Source organism: Mandrillus leucophaeus, unplaced genomic scaffold, assembly GCF_000951045.1.
Source record: "Mandrillus leucophaeus isolate KB7577 unplaced genomic scaffold, Mleu.le_1.0 Scaffold51, whole genome shotgun sequence".
In the NCBI taxonomy this organism is placed as follows: Eukaryota; Metazoa; Chordata; class Mammalia; order Primates; family Cercopithecidae; genus Mandrillus; species Mandrillus leucophaeus.
This window is the reverse complement of record NW_012105475.1, coordinates 5,810,758-5,837,388: the sequence shown is the minus strand read 5'-3', so window position 1 is coordinate 5,837,388 and position 26,631 is coordinate 5,810,758. Positions and strand designations below refer to the sequence as shown.

Sequence of the window (26,631 nt, the reverse complement as noted above, 5' to 3'; positions counted from 1 at the left end):
CTGTATTGAAATGTCATAGTTCCTTCCCTGAAAAAACTGACCATCTGCTTTAAAGAAAAAAAAAAAAAAGTCTTTATTATAATGCATCTTATATCCCCAAAGAAAGCATTGCTCTTAGATTTCAATAAAAGTGTTTAACTGTAGTCTTTCCTGGCTTAGATTGATAGCATGGGGTATACATTTTATAAAGCAGTTAATAAAAAGATAAAATGACAACATGTCCTGGTGGTTACTATATGTACTTTAGAAATTATTTCTAAGACCGAAAGTAGGAAAGCCTTCTCAGGAAGATGTAACATGTTACCTGTATTTTAAAGGTTGAGTAAGACTTCAAAAGGTAATAGTTTTAGAGTCAGAGTTTTATTTGCTAGAGGGAATATTATTAGTAAAGATATGGATAATAAAGTGAGTACTGGGTGGATAAGAAGATGGGTAAGTAAAGCATAAAAAGGAACTTGATAGAACTTTTAACTTTTTGAAGAAAAGAAGAAGACATGTTGAGTGGTCATGGGAGAAATTTGGAGGCCAAAGTATCGATACTCTTTAAAACTTGCATGGGTGGCCAGACACGTTGGCTTACACCTGTAATCCCAGCACTTTGGGAGGCTGAGGTGGGCAGATTGGCAGATTGCTTGAGCCCAGGAGTTTGAAACCAGCCTAGGCAACTTGGTGAAACCCCATCTCAAATACCAAAATCAGCTATGTGTGGTGGCATATGCCTATAGTTCCAGCTACTCAGGAGGCTGAGGTGGGAGGATTGCTTGCACCTCAGGAGATTGAGGCTGCAGTGAGCCGAGAGTGAGACCCTATCTCTAAAAAATAAAACTTGCATGGGAGCTATCGGTGAAAGCACTTCTAGAAAAATCAATTTAGTAGTGGTATATAGAATGGTTTAGAAAGAAGAGAGACTAGAGGTACCTATTAAAGTTAGCATGCAGGAGGAATGTACAAAATTTGAAAGATAATATTCACTCATTTAAAAAACATAATTTTTGACTACCTACTATTTGGCTCTGTGCTAGGAGTTGGGGGTTACTGAAGTGAGTAAGATATAGGTATGGTCCTGACTTTGTTGAAAGTTACAGCCAGGAGGGAAAAACAGATATTAAAATAGTAACTACTGGCCAGGCGCAGTGGCTCACGCCTGTAATCCCAGCACTTTGGAAGGCCGAGGTGGGTGGATCATGAGGTCAGGAGATCGAGACCACCCTGGATAACATGGTGAAACCCCGTCTCCACTAAAAATACAAAAAATTAGCCGGGCGTGGTGGCAGGCATCTGTAGTCCCAGCTACTCGGGAGGCTGAGGCAGGAGAATGGCGTGAACCCGGGAGGCGGATCTTGCAGTGAGCCAAGATCACACCACTGCACTCCAGCCTGGGCTACATACAGAGTGAGACTCAGTCTCAAAAAAAAAAAAAAATACTAACTACAAGCATTGCAAATAATTAAAAAGAAAGTACCGAATGCTATAGGGGTGTATTACTAATCACATTTGGGAATTACAGAAGGCCTTGCTAAGAGTATGACATTTGAGAGCTGAAGAATGAATAAATGAAGGAGGATAAAACAGAAGGAGTAGTGTGTACAAGAACTGTGAGATGAGGGAGAATTTCTTGCATTTGACGATCTGAAGAATATGATTGGATTGTAGAGAATGGCCAATGATAGGAATAGAGTTAGAACAGATCATGAAGGCCATTGTAAACCACTGTAGGAATTTTGAGTTCATTGGTCCGAACACCTAATAAACACTTCAAAAATATTTGAGTTGAATGAAACATATGTTCAGTTTGTTTTGTTAAGCTTTGAAGGGTTGTGGAGTAGAGCACATAAACAGGTAAATTTAAGTATTCCATTCAAATGTTCCCCCAGAAATGTTTTTTTTTTTTTGAGACGGAGTCTCACTGTCACTCAGGCTGGAGTGCAATGGCATGATCTTGGCTCACTGCAGCCTCTGCCTCCCGGGCTCAGATGATCCTCTCACATAGCTGGGACTACAGGAGTGTACCACCATGCCTGGCCAATTTTGTATTTTTTTGTAGAGCGAGGGTTTCACCATGTTGACCAGGCTGGTCTCAAACTCTGGGTTCAAGCACTCCACCTGCCTCAGCCTCCCAAAGTGCTGGGATGACAGACGTGAACCACTGTGCCTGGCCCAGAAATGAGTTTTATAATCACCTGGTACTCCAACATTTTCATGATGATTGGGTCTGAAAGGAACCAGAATTTTTTTCCCTCCACAACATCTCATGTCTGAAATTTGAGAATTAATTTGACTTTATAGTAAATCTACAATAATAAACACATGGAACAATGAAGACTCTTTAAAATACTAATATTTTCTACTAGTACCATGAATTATAATGTACTTGATTTGGTTAGTATTCTTTCAAATAATGTCTAATAAATTATTTAAGAGATTTAAGATCCCAATTATTTTTCTCATTCATAGGTTAAGAATCTAACCCTGCTGCTGGAGCAGGAATCAAATAAGCGGCTGTTGTTACAAAATGAATTGAAGACTCAAGCATTTGAGGCAGACAATTTAAAAGGTTTAGAAAAGCAGATGAAACAGGAAATAAATACTTTATTGGAAGCAAAGAGATTATTAGAATTTGAGTTAGCTCAGCTTACGAAGTAAGTCTTTAAAATAACATTGTGATTTCTTTCTTTTTTGTGCTCATCATTGACTTGTGTGTTTGATATTTTACATATGTACAGATTATGTACTTAGAGTTTGTGAAAGACTGCGAAAAAGTATTTAGAAGTAAAAGAATTTACTTGCAAAGGTTTTCAAGGGAGTTCAGGCTTTGGAAAGACCACAGTTTTCTCATCTGATTTTCATGTCCACAGAAGTCATCACATTTCTTCAGATTAGAATTACAAAAATCACAGTGCCTTGTAGGAGATGTTCAGAGGCTAGAATTAGACATGACACACTGTTTTGTTTTGTGTCTTTGGTTCATCTCAAAATGCAAAAATGTCTTTTTTGTTTTTCTGTTACTCTTGGGATGTGATATGCCTGCTTACTTGAAATGGAGAACAAGCAAGATATCAGGATTGCTTTCACAATTTGCCTAAGAATATGCATCACAAGTTTAATATCAAAAGTGGATATATCTTATGCCAAGTCCTGTGTTTTTATTTCCTCCGAATTTATTTTATTATATCATCACTTGCTAGCTTCATTTACAAAGGTGATTCTTGGATTAAATTTTCAGTTTTCATAAAATTGGGTTTATATTGGTGAAATTCTTTTCCTCTTTTAGGGCCACCATTTTCACAAAAATGTGTTTTATATTTTTTTCCTCCAAAAATACTCTCACTCAGCATTCAATAGAGATTGGTGTGGACTTTCTGTCAACCACATGCCTTTTTAGATACTGAGAATACAAAGCTATTACTGTCTACTATGAAAGTCTAGCAGCTAGATTTTCAAGCCTAGCTGCTAGACTTCCATAGTAGACAGTAAATAATTGTTGAAAATCTGTGTCTTCGGGTTACGTTGTGTTTCCATCTTTTGGACCCTGCTCCTTTGTGAGTTTTGTTTATGTATATATTATATACATGCAGTTGTCTGTCTATGTCCCTCCTTCTTTGTCAGTTTGTTGTTCTTGCTTTCCCTTCTTACCTGATGATTCATTTCCACAGCCCCTTTTTTGTGCTTAATTGGCCATAATGTCTAGTGTGTAATACTGAATTATTACTTATTAAATATAGTACTATGATATATAGCACTGAACTATTACTAAATTTTTCATGCCCCCCTTTTTTTTACTTACTGTAGAAGACATTTTCTTCCCTATTACTGCTTTTCTCTGTAAAAATTTAGCAAAAATATGGTATCAATTTTATTTCTTCATTTTGGATAGATCCACAATTAATATTCTCCAAAAAGTGATCATCAGTAGAAAAGGGCTCTCACGACTTTTGTATAGCATCATTTTATAAGGAGCAAGATAGAACCAGTGTGGCCTGACCACGTTAATCAGTAAAATAATAATGAAGTATGTTTTTTAAAAATAAAGATTGTTTTAGTAAACCTTTTTTATATTAGCAACTTTAACAAACTAAGAATAAATAAAGTCTAGTATAAGTAGGAGCGTTTGTTCACTTGTTTTTCTTTTCATCTGAAGACAGTATAGAGGGAATGAAGGACAGATGCGGGAGCTGCAAGATCAGCTTGAAGCTGAACAATATTTCTCGGTAAGTGAGAATCATTTTTAACATATGCACTGTTTCAAAATCTGACTTACAACAAGGTATTAGATTCTTTTATGTGAACTTTTTCTTTTTAAAATTCTTTTTCAAATGACTCTTCATCTTCTAATAAACATTGTGATTTTCTTCTTTTTGTTTGTCCATTTGTTTCTTGGCATATTAGGCTATCATTGGTGTATGTTTTTAAATCATAAAAACTTTTCAGGCCAGGCGCGGTGGCTCACACCTGTCATCCCAGCACTTTGGGAGGCCGAGGCCGGTGGATCACTTGAGATCAGGAGTTCGAGACCAGACTGGCCAACATGGTGAAACCCTGTCTCTACTAAAAATACAAAAATTAGCTGGTTGTGGTGGCAGGCACCTGTAGTCCCAGCTACTCAGGAGGCTGAGGCAGAAGAATCACTTGAGCCTGGTAGTTGGACATTATAGTAAGCCGAGGTCATCTGTGCTGCAGCTTGGGCGACAGCAAGACTCTGTCTCATAAACAAAATGAAAAACTTTTAAATATTATTGAAAACTCTTGCCCTGGGTATTTGCTAAATGTAATTATTCAAAGTATCTACTGCTAACTTCTGCAAAGTGATCTGTAGCATCCCATACACTTTCTTGCCATATGCTTCCACAGAGCAATCATCCAGTGCCTCCAGATGTTTGGATGGATGTCAAATGACTTGTGGTGGTTCCTGTGGATTCTTCATTTTGCTTCTAGAAAATAGTACAAAACCTGACCCTGTCTCAGTTCTGATTTATTGCATTGCTTGTGGGCATTGGATTAAACAGCATTCAATTCAATAAGCTGTTATGAACCAAATTTTAAGATTTGTTTTTATTCTGGGTTTTCAAATCAGATTATTTTTCTTTTTATCCCTTCATTGATTTACTTACTTGAATTTCATTATTTGAAGTCAGAGAGATAAGAATCTGAGTCCCAAAGGCCAAATAGATTACTTAATTTTAGGAATTCTAAATACTTAACCTAGAGTAAGCCCTTATTCTTCTTTCATTTGCATTCCCATAGACATTTATGTATTTTTTTGCCTAGAAAAGTGCTGTTTCTTAATGTAATAAGTAAGTGTTAAAGTAGGTCTCCACAGCTGTTTGCTGGCCCTTGCTATTTTTTTCCCTTCTCTTTTTCTTTTAAAATGAAGAGGGTAGTTAAAAAGAAATAGATATCAGAACTGGAAGTTCACTCTGTAACTTTAGCAACTAACACAAAATGAGTCTCATGTGTTAAATATTTTTCGCTGGAGTTGGCAAAAGCTCAGTGAATTTTTTAAGAACCATTGTTCTGAAATAAGCATATATTATAGATATGTTAGCAGAATACTCGATAAATCTTATTTGTGGATTTTTTTTTTTTTTTTTTTTTTGAGATAGAGTCTTGCCCTCTCGCCCAGGCTAGAGTGCAGTGGCGCAATCTCAGGTCACTGCAAGCTCTGCCTCCTGGTTTCACACCATTCTCCTACCTCAGCCTCCCGAGTAGCTGGGACTACAGGTGCCCGCCACCACACCTGGCTAATTTTTGTATTTTTAGTAGACACGAGATTTCACCATGTTAGCCAGGATGGTCTCGATCTCCTGACCCCGTGATCCGCCCACCTCGGCCTCCCAAAGTGCTGGGATTACAGGCGTGAGCCACTGCACCCAGCCCTTTTGTGGATATTTTTTACCTGTCTCTCAACTGCCCAGTACATCCCACCCACCAAAACAGAAGTGATTTTTTTTCTAACATTAGTCAAGAATTGATCTAACATTTAAATTAGTAGTGTGTGTTAAATTTCTTTATAATGTCTTCCCAAATCTGTAATACACTTTATTAAGCTACAATGTCTTTTTTTTTTTTTTTTTTTTTGAGATGGAACCTTGCTCTCTCACCCAGGCTAGAGAGCAGTGGCACAATCTTGGCTCACTGCAACCTCCCGCTCCCGGGTTCAAGTCTCCCGAAGAGCTGTGATTACAGGAGCGTGCCACCACGCCCAGCTAATTTTTTGTATTTTTAGTAGACAGGGAGTTTCACTGTGTTAGCCAGGATGGTCTCAGTCTCCTGACCTCATGATCTGCCCACCTCGGCCTCCCAAAGTGCTGGGATTACAGGCGTGAGCCACCACACCCGGCCATTAAACTATAATTTCTATATAATATACCCATTTTAAGTGTACTGGTTAGTAAGTTTTGACAAATATATACAACTGTGTGACCACAACCACAATCAATATGTGGAATATTTTTTTTCACCGCAAAAAGTTCCCTTGTGGCCCTTCACTCTACATTTTTCCCAACCACCTCTATACACAGACAATGACTGATAGTTTTCTGTCATTATTGATTATTTTCACCTGTTCTAGAATTTCATATACATGGAGTCACACAGTATATGCTTTTTGACACGTGGTTTCTTTCACTCAGCATATTTTTTAGATTTCTTAGTTTTACATGTTGTATCAGTAGTTAATTCCTTTTTATTGCTAAGTAATATGAATTAACCAGTTTTTTTTTTAACCCATGTATTGATGGATATCTGGTTCATTTCCACTTTGGAGTTGTTATAAATAAAACCATAAGGAAAATTCATGTATAAGACTAGGTGTTGATATATATTTGCATTTGTCACGGGTAAATACTTGAGAGGAATTGTTGGATCATATGTTAATTTTTTAAATTTATAAGAAACTGCCAAATTGTTGTTAACCCAGCATAAACACTTAACTTCTTCTTGTCACTTGTTTTGCAGACACTTTATAAAACCCAGGTAAAGGAACTTAAAGAAGAAATTGAAGAAAAAAACAGAGAAAATTTAAAGAAAATACAGGAACTACAAAATGAAAAGTATGTCCATTTTGCTTTAGAACAAGAATTAGTACTGCAACAGGCATTCTTAAGTTTTAAAATAGTGAATAGATGTGCCATTATTCTGGTGGGAATGGTATAGAACACAATTTATTGGACTAATTCAGAACAAATCAGATTAGGCTAAATTTGCCTTTATGGTATAAAAACAATGCTATAAATCAACACTGTAGCAATTGCAGAGATTCATTAAACTGACAAAAAGTTGTTTGACAGTTGTTTTCAGGGGTATCTCAATTTTTATTTTTTTAATTTATTTTTATTTGAGACGCAGTCTTGCTCTGTCACCCAGGCTGGACTGCAGTGGCGTGATCTTGGCTCACTGCAGCTTCCGCCTCCTCAGTTCAAGCGATTCTCCTGCCTCAGCCTCCTGAGTAGCTGAGATTGCAGGCGTGCACCACTACGCTCGGCTAATTTTTGTATTTTTAGTAGAGACAGGGTTTTACCATGTTGGTCAGGTTGGTCTCAAACTCAAACTCGTGACCTCGTGTTCCGCCCACCTCGGCCTCCCAAAGTGCTGGGATTACAGGCATGAGCCACCACGCCTGGGCTAGTATCTCAATTTTAAAAGATCTATTTATATATAAATCATGCTGTTTTTGCAAATCATTATTTTAAGTTAGATGAAGGTACTTAAGGTCTTCTTAGGATTACTATGCAAGTTATGGCCGGGCATGGTGGCTCACGCCTGTAATACCAGCATTTTGGGAGGCTGAGGTGAGAGGATCACTTGAGCCCAGGAGTTGCCCAAGACCAACCTGGGCAACATAATGAGATCCCATCTCTAAAAATAATAATAATAAAGTATTATTATGCAGGTTAATTTTCATTACATGTGTATGTTTAGGGTCTTAAAAGGAGAAAACCTTATAAAGCTATTTCAAGTGTAACAGCTTCATTTTAGAATTCAGCTGATAGGTCCAACAAGATACTAACTCATGCGGAGTATCTCATAGCTAGGTAATGTCAGAACATACACTAGAACTAGTTTTCCAACACTGTTATATTCTCTTTACATTTAATCACCTTTGAAAGACTGTTTGTTGTTGAAACAAACAATTACAGAAAACAGCAAAACTAATGGTTTTTATGAATTATGACAAATGTCGTCATAACATCATCATCCATGAAAGAGAACCTTGCTATCCACTTCAGAAGCCCACTATATCCCACCTCCTAATTATGCCTTCTTTCCTCCCCATCTCAAGAGTAATCACCATCCTGATACGAATTTGTTGAAGAAACTGGAATTTTTTGTCCTGTAGAGGTTCCCTCAGTTGGAATTTTATTGATTCAATTTCTGTAGTTGGTTGAACATTCCCCATTTCCCTTATGTTTCCTGGAAGTCAGTAGTTATATCTAGAGCTCCTCTGCCCAATATGGTGGCCAGTAGCCACATATAGTTACTTAAATTTAAATTCAGTTACGTAAAATTAAAACTTAGTTCCTCAGATGTACTAGTCGTATTTCAGGTGCTCAGTAGTCACATGCGGTTAGTGTCTACCATATTATAATAGATAGTACAGATACAGAACATTTCTGACATCCTAGAAAGTTTTATTGGACATTTCTGATTTGGAAGCTTAATCAGATTCAAGTCTGATTTTTAGGAGAAAGAAGACTAATTCATATATAACCTTGTACTTTCTGGTTTCCCTGTTTCTGTTGTTAACCACTGTGGTACTCAACGTTAGATCCTTAATACATTAGGTGTTGCAAACTGGAGATACTCACTTTTATCATTCTTCATTTTTTTTGTTGTTGGAATACATAACCTTTATTTTTACTAGTTTTATAAATAAACTTAGACTTTTCGTTGTTTAGCTTTGTTGACTTGATTATAAATTAAGTATAATTGCATCTTTTTGCAATTAAGTTGCCTTAATCGAGTTGATTAAGTTGATTAAAATATTTGAGGTCCAGAATTGACAATAGTTTGTTGCCGATCTGTAAATTACTATAAATTTTAGCATCACAGCAGGTATCAACATACTAATTTGGTGGCCAAGTATCATAGTTAGATTAGTTAGATAACCTAGTTAACTGAAAGCTAAGGTAGACACAAAGCTGCATTTCCTGGTTATTCTCTGATACAGTCATACTGTAGAGTCTGGTCTGTTACCTACTCTACCATTTGTATGGTATTCACAGTGCAATATGCAATCCCAGATGTATGCATTCACTGTGAAGGGCATAGTATAGGCAGAAACCAATCTGTGATCTGAGGAACAGAAAGAGAAAGTAATTAAAAGTGCCAAATATTCACTCCATACTATATTGTTTCAGAGTTGATATATTTTCCTTTTTTCATCTGTTCATCTATTTAAGACAAATATATAGATCACCACTATTGTGCTGTAAGTACTGTGCTTTGTGCAGCTATCCAATTATTAGTAAGTTACGATTCTTCAAGTGCTTCAGAATCGAGTTAGGAGAGATATAATCAAGGTACAGTGGCTGTGCCAAAGGATATCTCACCTTACCATGTGGGATTCAGAGAACATTTCCCAACAGAGATCACAACTGAGGGAAAGTAGAATTAGCCAGGGAATGGGATGTGGGGAACAAGGGACAGTATCGGCAGAAGCCAATCTGTGATTTGAGGAACAGCAAATGGTTAGTTCGTGACAGATAAGGCTGGAGAGATAAAACTGAGTCAGATTACAAAGGACCTTGTGTATCATGCTGAAGAGTTTAAAATATTGAAAAGTGGGGACTTTTGTTTCTTCCATTGTTGTCTATTTATTCCCAGCACTTCAGTCAGGGACTTTTAGAGTAAGTATTCAATAAATACTGAATGAATAAATGAAAATTCTAAGCTAGTGACTGACAAGTATTTTAGAAAACTCACTCTAAGGAGTGGAGAATGAATTGAAGTAAGAGAAAGCTGCATAGATACAGGGAGCCCAGTTATAGAACCACTGGAAAAACTTAGATGTAAAATTATAGTGGAAGTTGGCAGTAAGAGGCAGGTGCATAAAACGAAGTAGGAAGTAAATGAAGTAGGATTTGTAGATTTGGAGGCATAGGGGTAAAGGTTAGGAAAATTTTCAGGCTGACTCTCAAGTTTCTGACCAGGGCTGTTGAGTTGATGGTAGTGCTGGTCCCTGAGCTAAGGGATGCCAAAATTGTGAGACAAGGGGAGAGAAGATTATTTCAATTTCAGGCCTGTTGAGTTTGAGGTGCCTATGGGATGTCCAGACAGAAACGGATACCACGGTATTTGGGTTTATTTATTTAGAATGCAGATAAAAGATAAGAACTTGAAGCTGATTTGATAGTCTTTGCATATAGAAACCACTAATATAGAGATCTGTTAAGGTGATTATGTATCTCAGAGTTTATAAACTCATGAGCCTGTGATGCCATTGGTATAATTAGGCTGTAATTAGTGGGGTCTAAGTGCAGATATATTCATTGCGTAAGTTGTAAGGATTATAACAAACTGAAGATCTCACCTCCTCAGTTCCAGCCATTTGTTACCATATGATAACATTGGCCCAGTATGTCAAGATCTTCTGGTTTTTCAAGAGAAACCAAGAGTCTGAATTTTTATGTAAAAGATTGACCCAAAACTATTTTAGGTGTGTGTGTGTGTGTGTGTGTGTCTGGAGGGAAGTGGGGGGCACTGTTGTGGACTCATTTGGTCCTCCCAGGTAGCAAGTTGTAACCCATAGTGTAGGATCAGAAGACATAAGGGCTGAGGAAAGACTACTAGCTCCTAGACTTTTAAGGAATGGGTAGAGGAAGGGAAACTAAGAACCTACCAACAGTAAAAGAGAAAATCAGAGCAGGGTGTCACAAAAGCTGGACTAAGAGAATATTTCAAAAAAGAGAAAGTGATGAAAAGTGCCACATATTGGCTGGGCACGGTGGCTCATGCCTGTAATCCCAGCACTTTGGAAGGCTGAGGGGGGCAGATCACAAGGTCAGGGGATCAAGACCATCCTGGCTAACATGGAGAAACCCCGTCTCTACTAAAAATACAAAAAATTAGCCGGGCCTGGTGGTGGGCACCTGTAGTCCCAGCTACTTGGGAGGCTGAGGCAGGAGAATGGCACGAACCTGGGAGGCGGAGCTTGCAGTGAGCCGAGATCAGGCCACTGCACTTCAGCCTGGGCGACAGAGTGAGATTCTGTCTCAAAAAAAAAAAAAGTGCCAAATATTCAGAAAGGTCACCAAAAAGTCATAAATTGTCCATTGTATTTATTTTGAAGGTTACTCATTATCTTGGTGAGAACAGCTTCTAAGTAGAGAATAGTACTTATAAACCCTGCCTTCCTTCTGATGATGTAAATGGACAAGAGCATTAGTTCTTATCTAATGGCTAATCCCATCTCTTCCTGCCTACTTAAGAGTATGACTTTGGCCGAGTTTGGTGGCTCATGCCCGTAATCTCAGCAATTTGGGAGGCCCAGGCGGGTGGATCACTTGGATTAAGAGTTCGCTACTAGCCTGGCTAACGTGGTGAAACCCCATCTCTACTAAAAATGCAAAAATTAGCCAGACGTGGTCGCACATGCCCGTAGTCCCAGCTACTTGGGAGGCTGAGGCAGGAGAATCACTTGAACCTGGGAGGGGAAGGTTGCAGTGTGGCGAGATCTCGCCATTGCACTTCAGCCTGGGTGACAGACTGAGTCTCAAAAAAAAAAAAAAAAGAATATTATGACTCCGACAATTCTCTTATCTTTTCTACATCAATTTTTACCTTTCTGTAGTCATTGTCATTGTTATGTAAACATATTTAGATATCTCCTTTAAAAACAACCCTCTTACACCGGGCATGGTGGCTCATGCCTATAATCCTAGCACTTTGGGAGGCCAAGGTGGGCAGATCCCCTGAGGTCAGGAGTTCAAGACCAGCCTGACCAACATGGAGAAACCCCATATGTACTAAAAATACAAAATTAGCCAGGCATGGTGGCGCATGCTTGTAATCCCAGCTACTCGGGAGACTGAGGCAGGGGAATTGCTTGAACCTAGGAGGTGGCGTTTGCAGTGAGCCAAGATCGCACCATTGCACTCCAGCCTGGGCAACAAGAGCAAAACTGCGTCTTTTAACTACATTATCTACATGGTAGCTACCATCCCACTTTTCTTTTTTTTATAGCCAGCTTACTTGAAAAGTAACACATCAGGTACCTTCCCCCATCTTCTTCCATTCTCTCTTGAGCTCACTCCAGTCATACTTTTGCATTCATCATGCTAACAAAACAACTCTTCTCAAGGTCAGTGGCATCTTCCTAATAGTGACTTCTCAGTTCTCACCTTATTTCATAGCAGCATTTGACTTAGTTGATTACTCTCTTGAGAAAATGTCTTCTTTTGACTTCTGTGACACCATACGCTGTTTTTTCCTTATTGAACTGGCTACTCTTTCTCAACCTCCTTTGTTCCTTTTTCCCTTCTAATTGCTGAGACCCTTAAGAGTTTGGGGTGCTCAAGGGATTACTCCCTGCTTGTTCTCATCCAGCCTTGTGGCTTTAAATGGTGTCAGAGTCCAAGTACATTCTCCCTTGAATTCCAGACTTATGTATTCAGCTGTCTCATTGACATCTCTGCTTGAGTGTTAAGCACCCCACATTTAAAGTGTCCAGAAAAAATTCCTGATTCCCTCACTGTGCAAACTGCTCCTCCCTATCTTCCTCATTTCAGTCCTAAACAACTCTATTATTCCCAGGTGTTTAAGTGAAAAATTTAGAGTCATCCTAGACTCTTCTTTTTTTCTTGCACTCTAAATGCAATCCACCAACAAATTTTCCCACTGTTCACTAAAAATTATATATAGACTCTAATCACTTCTCACTACTTGTTCCATTTACTGACCTGGTCCAAACTGCCATCATCTCCAATCTTGATTATTTCAGTAGCCTGCTAACTGGTATCTCAACTTCTGCCATTGTCCCCCTACTGTCTGATCTTAATACAGCAGCCAGAATGATCTTTCTAAAACATCAGAGTACCAGAATAAAAGTCAAAGTCCTTGTAATGCCTTGGAAAGCCTTACAATATCTGTTGTTCTCTTCTCCCTACTTTTCTTCTAATGTCGTCTTAGCAGAGAGGCCTCCTTGATCACCCTGTAATAAAAGTGATCACATTTGTAACTTTCCATATTTTATCTTGTATTATTCTCTGTGACTTACTATAGAGCACTTGTTCATTTTTTAAATTGCCTGTACGGCCCCACTAATACATGCTCCCTAAGCACAGGAACTTTGTTACTGCTGTATTTATTTATTTATTTTTGAGATGGAGTCTCGCACTGTCACCTCAGCCTCCCAAGTAGCTGGGATTACAGGCACACACCACCACACCAGGCTAATTTTTTTGTATTTTTAGTAGAGATGAGGTTTCACTATGTTGGCCAGACTAGTCTCGAACTCCTGACCTCATGATCCGCCCACCTCAGCCTCCCAAAGTGCTGGGATTACAGGCATGAGCCACTGTGCCCAGGCTGCTGTATCTCTTAATTCCTAGAACAACATGATGCGTAGTAAACATAGTGTAGTACTTAATAAACCTTCAAATAGTTGTTAAGTGAATGAATGAATTTTCTGTGTGTGTGCGTGTGTGTGTGTGTTTACTATATGTCTCCCTCTGTCCCTCTTGAGGCTTGAGGCAGAAAGTTTGAATTGTAATACTCAATAGAAAATAGGAGGTGGACGTTACTCATTCAGAACATATTTATTGAGCACCTGCTCTGTTCAGGGACTACAGCAGTGACTAAGAGAGCTTATCCAAGAGAGGCTCTTCTGGAAGAGTAGGCAAACTGGAGTTACCTCATCTTGGTCTGAATGTCAATTCTGAAATGTTTTAGTATCATTTCCAGGGAGTGTTCTCAAATTAGTTTGTAGTGATTTGCAAATCTCTTAGAAGTTTTCATAATCTCATTGAATTTTGGAGCTGGAAGTGACTAGTTTAACCATCTCATTTTACAGATTTGATGAAACTGAACTACAGGAATTGTAAGGGATTTGCACTTTGTGCACATTGAGTGTCTCTACTCAATTAGTTAATGACAAAACAGAAATAAAGGTCTGGGTCTAGCCTGCTGATTTACAAGTCGATGACTTTTCCACTATGCCATGCTGCCTTCCATTCCAAACCCACAAGAAATTTCTTTTCAAGAACAGACTATTTGCTGTTGCTTTATTACCTTTTTTAGTTAAGCACAATATCAGATAGAAAACTAAATAGTTCTTTTATAATTTTTCAACATGTGAGAGGTTAAATTCATTACTTTTATAGAAAGTTTGCAATAAATTTATTTTAAGCAATAAAATAATTCTTTTTATCATTTAAAATTAATTGTGTTTTTAAGAATATGATTAAGTTGGAAGAATGAACTGAGTTTGTTTACATCAATTTCTCTTAAAAAATTGTTGCAGAGAAACTCTTGCTACTCAGTTGGATCTAGCAGAAACAAAAGCTGAGTCTGAGCAGTTGGCTCGAGGCCTTCTGGAAGAACAGTATTTTGAATTGACTCAAGAAAGCAAGAAAGCTGCTTCAAGAAATAGACAAGAGATTACAGATAAAGATCACACTGTTAGTCGGGTAAGTGTGATAGTCAGGTAAGTCATATAAAATTTATTTAAATCACAGTAGGTCACATCTTAAAGTATTAGGGTAAGTGTGTGTCCAAGTGTATTTACTTCTATGTTATACGTAGTGGTCATTCTGTACTCAGGTATAAAATAGTTTGTATAATACCAAACATTTGTTAATTATTGAAATTCTTGTTCAAGATATTGGGCTTTTGTTTGTATAGGTACAGAACCAATGCAATATTGGGCTGTTTTTCTTTCTGGCTGTAGATCTTATTAGTTATATTTCATATGAAGAAATGGCTTAGCTTAAATTCATTTGTTGTTCTCTTAATACATTGCAACTGATTTTTTATGGGCCAGAATTCTATGAAATATAGAGAAACCATTTTGGAATGAGGAATTCTTGGGATAATATATAAATCCATTATAAGAAAACCAATACTCTAAACAATTACCTATTCCTGAAGTTTATACTATAGTCTATATAGAATCATGGGACTAAAAAGAGGAGTTAGATTTTTCTTCTAAAGCCACTATCAATCGCTCTGGGTTCCAGTTTTGCCTCTAAGAAGTTATATGGTCTTGGCAAAGTTGGCTTTAACTTCTCTAAGCCTCAGATTTCTCATCTGTAAAATAGAAATAGTAATACCTCTTCCACGTGATTGTTACGAGGATTAAATAAGAGAGTAGACATAGAATGATTAATATAACATATAACATAGTAATGATTATACATTACTAAAAGTAATCTATAAATAAATGTTTTTATTGTTTGCATCATCAATATTCAGATAAAGATACTGGAGTCCAGAAAAATTATGACTTGCTCAGGGTCACATACTAGGTTAATCACAGAGCTGGAACTAAATACACATTTCTTAGTTTGCAATCTAGTTATCTTGCCATTACATATGCCCCCCTTTCGTTCATATATGTATATCTATATGCATAAACTGAAATAATTTTTGGAAGCTGTTAACTACTTTTAAATATTTTTGATGTAATTATATCTACATATTTTAAGCTGGAAACCAGACATTTGCTGTAGTTGAGCAGTGTCTGACTTTTCTTTATCTAGCAGTGTATTTAAAGGTTATTGCCTGAAATATGAGAATAGCAAAGAGGCTGGAGCTTAAACTTGTGTGTGCTTTGTTCAGCTTGAAGAAACAAACAGCATGCTAACCAAAGATATGGAAATATTAAGAAGAGAAAACGAAGAGCTAACAGAGAAAATGAAGAAGGCAGAGGAAGGTATGTAGAATTTTTAAAAAATCATCATGTTAAATCAAATTCAGTGATTTACCTTTACCTATGTTGTATTAGGCTTCTAAGATACCTGTTTTCATATATTAAGTGACTTCTGTAGCCTTAAGAATTATCTTAATGAAGTTACTGAAAGTTAATATGTAGTGTATACTCATTTGAATAATTAAGGACATAGTTTGAGATGCAGAAATTAATACCATACAATAACATTTAATATAATTTGTTGACAGAATATAAATTGGAGAAGGAGGAGGAGATCAGTAATCTTAAGGCTGCCTTTGAAAAGAATATCAACACTGAGCGAACCCTTAAAACACAGGTATACATGCTTTCAATCTTTTCCACATGTTCATTTTTGAGTTAATCGTTGCTCTTTATGCACTTTTTCCTAAAACCAAAGCTTATAAGGTTCAAACTTTTCATCAGAACAAATAACGTAAATTCTCTCCCTGCTAACTATAAAAAACTTACTTGTGAAATAGGATTTCCACGCCAGGCGCGGTGGCTCATGCCTGTAATCCCAGCACTTTAGGAGGCTGAGGCCAGCAGATCACTTAAGGCCAGGAGTTCGAGAGCAGCCTGGCTGACATGGCGAAACCCCAGTCTCTACTAAAAATACAAAAATTAGCCGGGCATGGTGGTGTGCTCCAGTAATACCAGCTACTCAGGCAGCTGAGGCACGAGAATTGCTTGAACCCAGGAGGCAGAGGTTGCAGTGAGTAAAGATCATGCCACTGCATGCCAGCCTGGGTGACAGAGCAAGACTCGGTCTCAAAAAAAAAAAGAAGAATAGGATTTCAGTTAAGAAAGCTAACTTACCTAGTAATATTGTATAGTTGTAGAAGATGAGAGTATGTGGCCAAGGCATAGAAGCTTTATTTGCTAGTAAATCCAACATCAGAGTAGGATTAACATACTCTTGATTCAGTACTGGGTTGTAATGTTCTTACATTTGAGGAGTGTGATAAATCAGTGTTAGTTACTTGTGCTACCAGTTATCATGTCTCAACCCGTCATTAAGTTGTCCGAATTTTCATACACACAAAAAGTCCTGCTTCCTTATTTTGAAGAAAAAAATACATTTTAGTATTAAATTGGATGACTACACTATTTATCTTTATTAATATTTTAATAGGCTGTTAACAAGTTGGCAGAAATAATGAATCGAAAAGATTTTAAAATTGATAGAAAGAAAGCTAATACACAAGATTTGAGAAAGAAAGAAAAGGAAAATCGAAAGCTACAACTGGAACTCAACCAAGAAAGAGAGAAATTCAACCAGATGGTAGTGAAACATCAGAAGGAGCTGAATGACATGCAAGCGGTAAGGTTTGTGTGTGTGTATGGACACGAGTGTGAAGGATTATTTTCTTAAATTATTTCTGTATATACTTGTTATCTGTTTATGTTGTTTAGATTGGGAACAATCAAGGGTTCCGCCTGTTTGGTTTCAGACTGTAATTGGGATATGGCTGTTTTAATATTAACTGTAATTGGGGTAGAGGTTTTGAAGTATTGTAGCTTATTTATTTTCTCTAGTCAAGACTCACTTTTTTGAAATCAAAATAACAAGCTTAATTTTTTGATACCTCTTGGCTTGTTAATAGAACAAAATTGAGAACCTGGTCTCAGGCACTTAGATCTAAGCTTTTTAGCTCCATCAATTATGGTTTTCTGAAGTTTTCTGTACCTTTAAAGCTACTTCATTTGGAGCCAGAAAAGCATTTTCTATTGTAACTTTTTTTTTTGATGGCTTATGTTTGAAAACAAAAACAAAAACTCTTTTTAAGGCAAGTAGAAAAGGAATTTGTCCGAGCAATGTATTACTGAGGACTTGACATTTCTGTAGTGTATCAAAATCTGTGGTAGCAAACATTCATGAAGTTTACTGTACATTTTTAGTATTAGCAATTTAAATTACTTTATTATATTTCAATTATGTTGGAAATTGTTTTAGCTTGCTTATATATTATCTTGATACTTTTCAAAATTAGCAATTGGTAGAAGAATGTGCACATAGGAATGAGCTTCAGATGCAGTTGGCCAGCAAAGAGAGTGATATTGAGCAATTGCGTGCTAAACTTTTGGACCTCTCGGATTCTACAAGTGTTGCTAGTTTTCCTAGTGCTGATGAAACTGATGGAAACCTCCCAGGTAAGAATAATTCCGTATCATTCAAACATGTATAAATGTCATGGAAATTAGTGTATATTTCTTTCATTTGGGTTTCTACCTCCTTGTCATTCTATCCATGGATTCCTAAGAAGGAATTCTTATTTCTGATAGCCAAGGCCTGATAATGATTATACACTTGGTGTATTTTATGGAGTACAGCAGTTGTAAGCAATCTTAGGCTATTTAAATAGACCTAAGAAGCTTTACCTGAATAAAAACCATAAGAGGTTTATGAACCTATTTTGAGCAGCCTAAGTCCACAGTGAGAGTCAAAGCTGCTACTACACATCTCGCTATTTTTTAAAAGTTGTACATTTTTGTCAGTAATAGATCTTTAACATTTTCTGTATTCTTGTGCTAAAACTAGGAATTGTACTTTATCATCAGAATCACAGCAGCTATGTATAGAAGCCTATCTAGTGGAGTAGTGATCAACTTCAATCAGACTTTGTTAAGTTTTAAGTTTGGAGAAGTAGATAAAAGGGGTTGGGCAGTGCAGTAAGAGGCCAGGGGTGTCAAATAAAGGCAGGAATGAGTGGCTAAGATTTCAGACTTTTTTCTGTGTCTTCTTTTTCCCAGTGGAGAATCAATTTAAAAATAAACACAACTTCATTCTTGGCTTAATCGTCATGTAAACTACAGTACATTTATGCACTTTACAGAGATGAGAAATACGTATACTATAAGTTCAATTTAGAAGTAAAATGAATAGGTTATCATTATTAAAACATGCATTTACATATACACTGAGTCTTAGTTCAGAGTCTTGGAAGTTTTGTGTACGTGGTCATAAACTTGAAAATAGATTTTAATTAGTGTATTTTCTGAATAATCCATAAATAGGAAGATATTTATGAAGCAGCATGTTTGATATTATAGGGATTCTATTTTAACAGATATTACTTGTTATTGTGACTTTGATATAAGGAACTAGATGAGTCACTCAGAAAAAAACTTTATAGTATCTTTCTTGGTCAAGAAAGTGGGACTCAAAGTGAGAAATGAATTCAGCTCCTCTCTGTATGTCATGTGATCCCTGGCCTCATTCTTGTGTGGCTTTGCTAGGTCAAAATCATGGGAATGGAAAGGCAGTGAAGAAATATTTCTTATTTTAGTGGTCAAGGAACTCCTCTTCTTACCTATTTTTGGCTCTCTGAAACTGCCTACCTCTTGAGAAACTTGCAGGTACACATGATTCATTATTGGAGAATCGCTTTGGATTTAATAAGAACCTCTAGCTTTAGTAGTTGAACATCTTTCTAAAGTTAGACTTAATCATCACTAAGAATACAACTTTTAGAAGTGTTTGGCTACATTCTTTCAATTGTTGAACTGAATTTGTAGGTTAGATTCCCACTTCATTTACCTTGAGATACTTCTGGAGTTATTTAGTATAGGGGTTCTTTATGTATGTATGTATATATGTACGTATGTATGTATGTATGAAACAGTCTCACTCTGTCACCCAGACTAGAGTGCAGTGGTGCGATCTTGATTCACTGTAACCTCTGCCTCCTGGGCTCAAGCGATCCTCCCACCCCAGCCTCCTGAGTAGCTGGGACTACAGGTGCGCATCACCACACCCAGCTCATTTTTTTAACTTTTTGTGGAGATGGGATTTCACCATATTGCCCAGGCTGGTTTTGAACTCCTAAGCTCAAGCTATCCACCTGCCTTGGCCTTCCAAAGTGCTGAGATTACAGGCATGAGCCACCTGCCTGGCCGACCTTACTCTATTTAATGTCAATTCAAAATTCTGACCAATTTTATTTTTATTCCACCCATTTCTCTTTAACTATTTATAATGCCTTATATGTACCTTAGTTTTCTTAGTATTGAGTGAAATATGTCAGAAGTGGATACATTATTGGTGAATGCTAGTTAAAAGATTTGAGTTGAAAGATGAGCTGGTGGGACTGCTAATGAGGAAAGTGATGAATTTTACCCACCATCGTGGCTGATTCAGAAAGGCTAAGCTCATAGTGCCATCAGCTGGCTTCATTGGCAGACTTAGGCTGGGAATCCATTTAGATTTCAGAATCCTGACCTAATAAATTGACTTATTGAGCAAAGAGATTTTTAAATGTTTCTACTGGCTCTATTTTGAGTATATTTCTTAGAATATTAGTGTACTTTCAGGAATTTTGTTTTTAAGGTTATCAAAGTCCAAACCAAGTGGGGCAGGGAGTATTGGTGGCCATTTTCCCTTGCTAGAAAATGAGGCCAGTTAATATCTCTTTTCCTATTACTGTGTTCTTAATTTTGAGACTTTATAAAATCTCAACAGTGCTGAACCTTGACTTTCATATTGGAAGTAGAAATTAATGGATAATCTTTGTCAATATTATTTACCTCTCTGTGGGTCAGATATTTTGCTAGTAAATTGAAAATCTGTATTAAATCCACCATTTACTAGATGCTCAAAAATGGTCCCTGGCAAGTAAAGTTAAGGTTTTGCAGTCATATCTAGGAAGAATTGTTAAAGAATGTTGATGTTCATTCTTAATATTAGATAGTTACGTATCATTCTAGTGTCTAAAAAATGTCTTCAAGGTAATGGCTAATGATTAATTTTTACTTCAGTTTACAAAATTAATAAATGAATATACATACTAAAAAGGAGAGAACTTTGAATAGATTAAGTTTACTCCACAGTTAAAATAATGGCTTTTTGAAATATGGGTCACGTTTTTCAATTTTTTTTTAAGTAGTTGAATGGATGAACTGACACTGCAACTTTTATTCTCTTAGATTTCATCATTCAATATAAAGATTATAATTTAATTATCTTGTACATCTAGAGCACAGCCTCTATGAATCCTCAGTGGCCATTTTGTTATTAACTGGCTTAAATCTTAAATCTCCCCTCTGAAATTCCCAATTCTAAAAACCTTATTAAAAAATGTTACTCCTTCTCTGACTTATAACTCTTTGAAGTTCTTGAAGTCACCTTCATTCTCTTAATTCTTTTATGTCTTTATCCTCTCTTTGGTTCTGTAGCAGGTTATGAACTACCACACAATGTAAACATAAAGATTACCCTTAGGGTTATGGATGCCTGTTGCTTAGATGACAAAAACTTTTATGTGATAACTGTTTCTTTTCTTCATTGTTTCTCTTTCCTTCTTTTGGAGCTGTTAACCTAGACATCTGAAGAGAATGTAGAAATAGATGAGGCATTAGGAAAACTTGGTATTGATACTCCAGTAATATTCATGATCTCTTATGGATTATTTGTATCATACCCTTTTCCATCCAGCTTGACCTTAGGTTATGTAACTTAAACCTGAAAATGGTGGATCGCTTGGTGTGTTTCCCAATATTTGAATCTATGAAGGTTTCTGACTTTGCCCAAATCTACAGTGATTTGAAGTTGGTGTATCTGGCTTGTTGAGTGTTGACTTAATTTTCTTTTTTATATCACTTTTGAATTTAATTAAAATATTTTGAAATGGTTCTCTAGCCCTGTTTTTTTTTTGTATTCATTTATTTGCTTGTTAGTTTATTAATAATTGACTAATTAAAAGTAGATTACTAAATAATATAGGTACTTTTTTGCAATTTACTATTTTCACTTAAAATACATTTTGGAACTCACTCCAAGGCTGTTCATAGAACTCTTTTTTTTTTTTTCTTTTTTTTTTTAGAGTTTTTGGACTGATTTTTTTTATAGTCACATTTTTTTTCTTTTTTTTTCTTTTCTTTTTATTTTTTATTTTTTATTATTATACTTTAAGTTCTAGGGTACATGTGCATAATGTGCAGGTTTGTTACATATGTGTACTTGTGCCATGTTGGTGTGCTGCACCCATCAACTCGTCAGCACCCATCAACTCATTATTTACATCAGGTATAACTCCCAGTGCAAGCCCTGTTTCTTAAGCAGTATGTTTGTGGTATAGCTAAATAAATTAGGTTGTCTTCAGAGGTTAGTTCTGATGTTTAAATTGGCTGTATCGAGTATTGATGTAGATATAGTTAGACTATCTCTTATTAGGGTAAAGAAATCGCTGATACTGTAGTAATATACATCTAACTTCTTATAATTTAAAATTGCTCTACAAATATATTGTATAAAATTTGGAGCCAAGTTGTTTTTGTACATATGTAGAATATTATTAATGATAATCCAGACTTAGAGGTTCTCTCGGTGGGAGTTTCATTTAGTTATCTGGAGAAGCTGTTTTCTGTGCTTGTGATATAAAAGATGGAATTTACAGCATTATACCTCCAGGTCACCACTGAAGTCACAGGTAGTCCCGATTTTAGAGGAGGTCTTTATATATTTTAAAAACTGGTAAGTATATTATCTTGCAACTATGGTAGGAGTCAGGAAAGAAAACACAGGAGAAGCTAGTATTTTTTTTATTTTTATCTGTTATTATTGAGCTTAGTTCAGTTGCTTCTCTGAGGGAATTCACCAGATGGAAAAACTAAAATTTTCTCCCATGACTTTATTGTAAATTGGCAAAAACCTTCACATATTCTTGACACCTTTATTTTCCGGATTTCTTCATTTAATTTATTTTCTCCCTGGGCCTCTTCATTTAATTTAAATATGAGCAAATGTAGAATTCTGGCTTATTTGACTCATAAAATTCCTTTGGTATATAAAATTTCTAAGGAACACTGAAATGACAGATAAAGCCATACCATATAACAACTTATTGAAGATATATTAAAGAAAACTGGCAGGTTAACCCACATCTAGAGACAGAAGGCATAAGTATTTTTGACATTTATTGTCACAAAGAGATAATGTGAAAGTGTAGAGTATTTTGGCATACAAAATTTTGTGTAAATGTCAAGATTTCAAAGGCTTCTATATCTTTGTTTTTGGTGAGGAATTACTGATACTAAACAACTTTGTATTATCAGATATTAAGACTACTTTTCATTTTCACTAATGTTCATCTTAATGTTTTCCAAACTACACTTTAAAACCAGAGCTGCAATTTCTGCCACACTAATGGGAAAATTTCTAGCAATAACTTTTTTGCTTTTATAAAATAAAACATTGGTGAATAATCAATATGTGATCAGCAGTCTTTTGTTTGTTATTTAGTATAAAACTGCCCGTTTAGTTTTTAGACTGTAACCATTAAAGTCACCAAGTGACTTTAATTGGCTAATTCAGAAGAACGAAGAATTGCAAAATAATCAACAAATGTCTGTCATGTACCTCCTCGGTGTGTCATTTGCCATGGGATATATAAAATCAAGTGTTAAGATATGGTCCTTGCTCTCACAGAACTTACCAAGGAACTACCTAACCAACAAAATAATTACTTCATGAACTAAATCGCAGCAATTAAAGCTAGGTGCTGTGGTACATGCCACTGCTCAGGAAGCTGAGGCTCAGGAGTTCGAGGCCAACCTGGACAACATAGCAAGACTTCATTTCAAAAAAAAAAAAAAAAAAGGAAAAAGAAAAATGTTGGGAGAAGAGAGAGGGATCATTTTGAACTAAAGTTATCTCATAATTTCCTCCATTTTAACAATTTATATGAAGAGGAATAACACAAGCAAAGGAGTGGAGACATTAAGTACCTGGTGGGAGTAGAGGGAAAAAATATTTCCCACAATTCAGTCAACTGCAAAGCTTGTTTGGGAACAGAATAGTGTTGTGCTCTAGAAACATAAGCTCAGAAGTTAGACTGTCAGGATTTAAAACCATAGAGCTTTGATAGATACTGATAGAGTTGCCTTGCCCAAGTCAGTTTACCCTGCTAAGCCTTAGTCTCTTCTTTTGTAAGTGAAAGATGACAGTAGAACCTAATTCCAAATTCCTAGGAATATCCTGTATTCATGGACTTATACATAGGTTAAATATGAGATATTATAAAGCATGTAGCAAATAATAAATTTGTAAATAAATCAATAAATCAGTAAATGTTACCTATTGTTAACTGTTGCTGTAAGACTGAGTTTATAGCTTGTAAGTTACATGAAGGGGGACAATATATATTCCCCTTAGGATTATCATTTGAGTGATAGTATAATCTCATATTTTAGTGTCATACTTTGAAATTGGTTATTTTTCTGTTCTTTTGTGTTTCAAATATAAGGTAGATATAGAAAATAGTTAAATTGAATGGATTTTCTTATTTCCAACCTAATCTAAAATAACCATTTCTAATGGAGTTGTCTTTATCCTCCAGATATTTCTAGTAAACATTAGTTATATATAAACAATAGTGATAATTATTATAGAATGCCTTGATCAAATAGTCAAGGAATTCCTGGTATGCACGTACTAGTTGAAATAATGACGGTAGACCAAATGGATTCTGTGTTTTTACTGTTTATCAAATTGTGACATCACAAACTTAAGAGGCTTTAAAACTCTTTAGTTTGAGTAGAATTGTAATTGGACTTACCACTAGAGTTAAGTGCTCCCTTCAACCAAATTTGGACGATTTTATTGAAATTGTTACAAATTCAAATTGAAGTTGTTTTACCAAAAAGCTTAATCAGAATATTGTACTGAGAAAACAAATAAAATACTTGTCTCTTATTCTTTATATCTAGTTGATTCTGCCTGCATTCCTTATTTATTTATCTTCTATTCTTGTCTTCTGTGAGTAATAGGACACTTCTATACTTTTGCTTGCTCTTGTGTAAATCATGGCTCTGATTTGTTCCACTTGCTGCATAATGTTTTTCTTTCTTTTTTTTTTGCTGATTATTTTTATATGAATGTTAAATGATAAAGTCTTCTACATCATATCCCATTTAAGCTGCAATCCATTCCAGTCTTGCCTGGCTCTTAAGGGTATTGTTACTTCATACTTTTGTAATTGAGTACTAAATGTTAAATTGTATGGGAAAAGTGGCTTGAAATTTTTTTCTGCAATATTTGTATGGCCATTAAAGTTGATTTGTGTGATTGAAGCATGGAAGAGCAAATTATAGCACTTATTCATTTAGTTGTGTTCAGTTGCTTGTTGCTGCATGCTGTCAGACAACTTTTAATTGTTTTTCTTTTGTTACAATTTAAGACTGACTAATATACATATTCTTTTTCTCCTAGAGTCAAGAATTGAAGGTTGGCTTTCAGTACCAAATAGAGGAAATATCAAACGATATGGCTGGAAGAAACAGGTACCATATACCTATTTATTTTCTAACTGGTATTTTGTTCTATATTTTACTTTGAAGCATAGAACTTATATTAGCTACTTTTTTACTTTTTGTTAGCATTGATTTTACATTAATACAATATAATCTAGATATTAGTGGCAAATATTATGCTTTTCACTTTAAACCAAGTTAATGTTGCTCTTGTAACTCTTCCCCCTTTTTTCTTATTTCAGTATGTTGTGGTAAGCAGCAAAAAAATTTTGTTCTATAATGATGAACAAGATAAGGAGCAATCCAATCCCTCTATGGTATTGGACATAGAGTAAGTTGCCTTTGATTGAATTTTAAAGGAGTTGAGAGCTAACTTTTGATAATTATTTTTAGACTTAAAATTTATTTTATATTTTGTGTTACTTCAACAGTGTTACCTACTTTTCTGTTTTTCTTAAGCATAAATGTTGACATTATATTAAATCCTTAGCAAAATGTGAGAAGAAAAAATGTATATACTTATTATTTGGAAGACAGATTTTTTATTTCAAGTGTTTAGTAGTTTAAGTTCAGAGAGCATTTCAAAACGTATAGTCAGCTGTGTATCAGTGGGTTCCATATCCACAACTGTGGACAGAAAATATTTGAAAGAGGGCCAGGTGCAGTGGCTCACACCTGTAACCCCGGCACTTTGGGAGGCCAAGGCAGGTGGATCACCTGAGGTCAGGAGTTCAAGACCAGCCTGGCCGACATGGTGAAACCCCATCTCTACTAAAAATACAAAAATTATCTGGGCGCAGTGGCAGGCACCTGTAGTCCCAGCTCTGTCTCTTATACACATCTAGATGTGTATAAGAGACAGATATGAAAGAAAATTAAAAATAACTATAATAATTAAAAATACAAATTTCTAAAAAAAATACAGTATAACAACTGTTTACATTGCACTTACACTGTATTATGTCTTATGAGTAATCCAGAGATGATTTTAAAGCATACAGGAGGATGTGCCTAGGTTATATGCAAATACTACACCATTTTATATGAGAGCCTTGAGCATACTTGGACTTTTGACATTTTTGGAGTTCCTGGAATCAATTCCCCATGGATATCAAAGAACAGCTGTGTAGGATTCTTTGGTCATTATTAAGGGGAAATATAAATATATCTCTTCTTTTGTAGTGATAGGTCAAACAGGCCTATAATATAGTATTTTTTCCTTATATTCATTCTAAAATCATTTCTTATTGTTGCTTATATTATCATAGATTATGCAGTATGTATAAAGATGAGTAAATTCCATAATTAAGGAGCTTACCGACTAGTAGGAGAAAAGGCAAAACATGCAACAAAATATAAATTCAAAGTCAAGTATGATAACTGCTTTTTAAAAGAAATACATATGCCGGGCGCGGTGGCTCACGCCTGTAATCCCAGCACTTTGGGAGGCCGAGGCAGGCGGATCACAAGGTCAGGAGATCGAGACCACGGTGAAACCC

General features: G+C 35.9%; 1 protein-coding gene across 1 annotated transcript in view; it reads left to right on the top strand.

The window, feature by feature from the left end:
* Positions 1-26,631, top strand: part of ROCK1 (Rho-associated, coiled-coil containing protein kinase 1) — a 159,249-nt gene that overhangs the window by 123,639 nt on the left and 8,979 nt on the right. The window contains exons 20-29 of the mRNA XM_011996345.1: positions 2,455-2,639; positions 4,139-4,208; positions 6,955-7,049; positions 14,459-14,624; positions 15,775-15,868; positions 16,114-16,202; positions 17,019-17,207; positions 17,878-18,037; positions 25,092-25,162; positions 25,375-25,463. Coding sequence (XP_011851735.1) covers positions 2,455-2,639; positions 4,139-4,208; positions 6,955-7,049; positions 14,459-14,624; positions 15,775-15,868; positions 16,114-16,202; positions 17,019-17,207; positions 17,878-18,037; positions 25,092-25,162; positions 25,375-25,463 — 1,208 coding nt within the window. The remainder of the gene's footprint in view (positions 1-2,454; positions 2,640-4,138; positions 4,209-6,954; positions 7,050-14,458; positions 14,625-15,774; positions 15,869-16,113; positions 16,203-17,018; positions 17,208-17,877; positions 18,038-25,091; positions 25,163-25,374; positions 25,464-26,631) is intronic.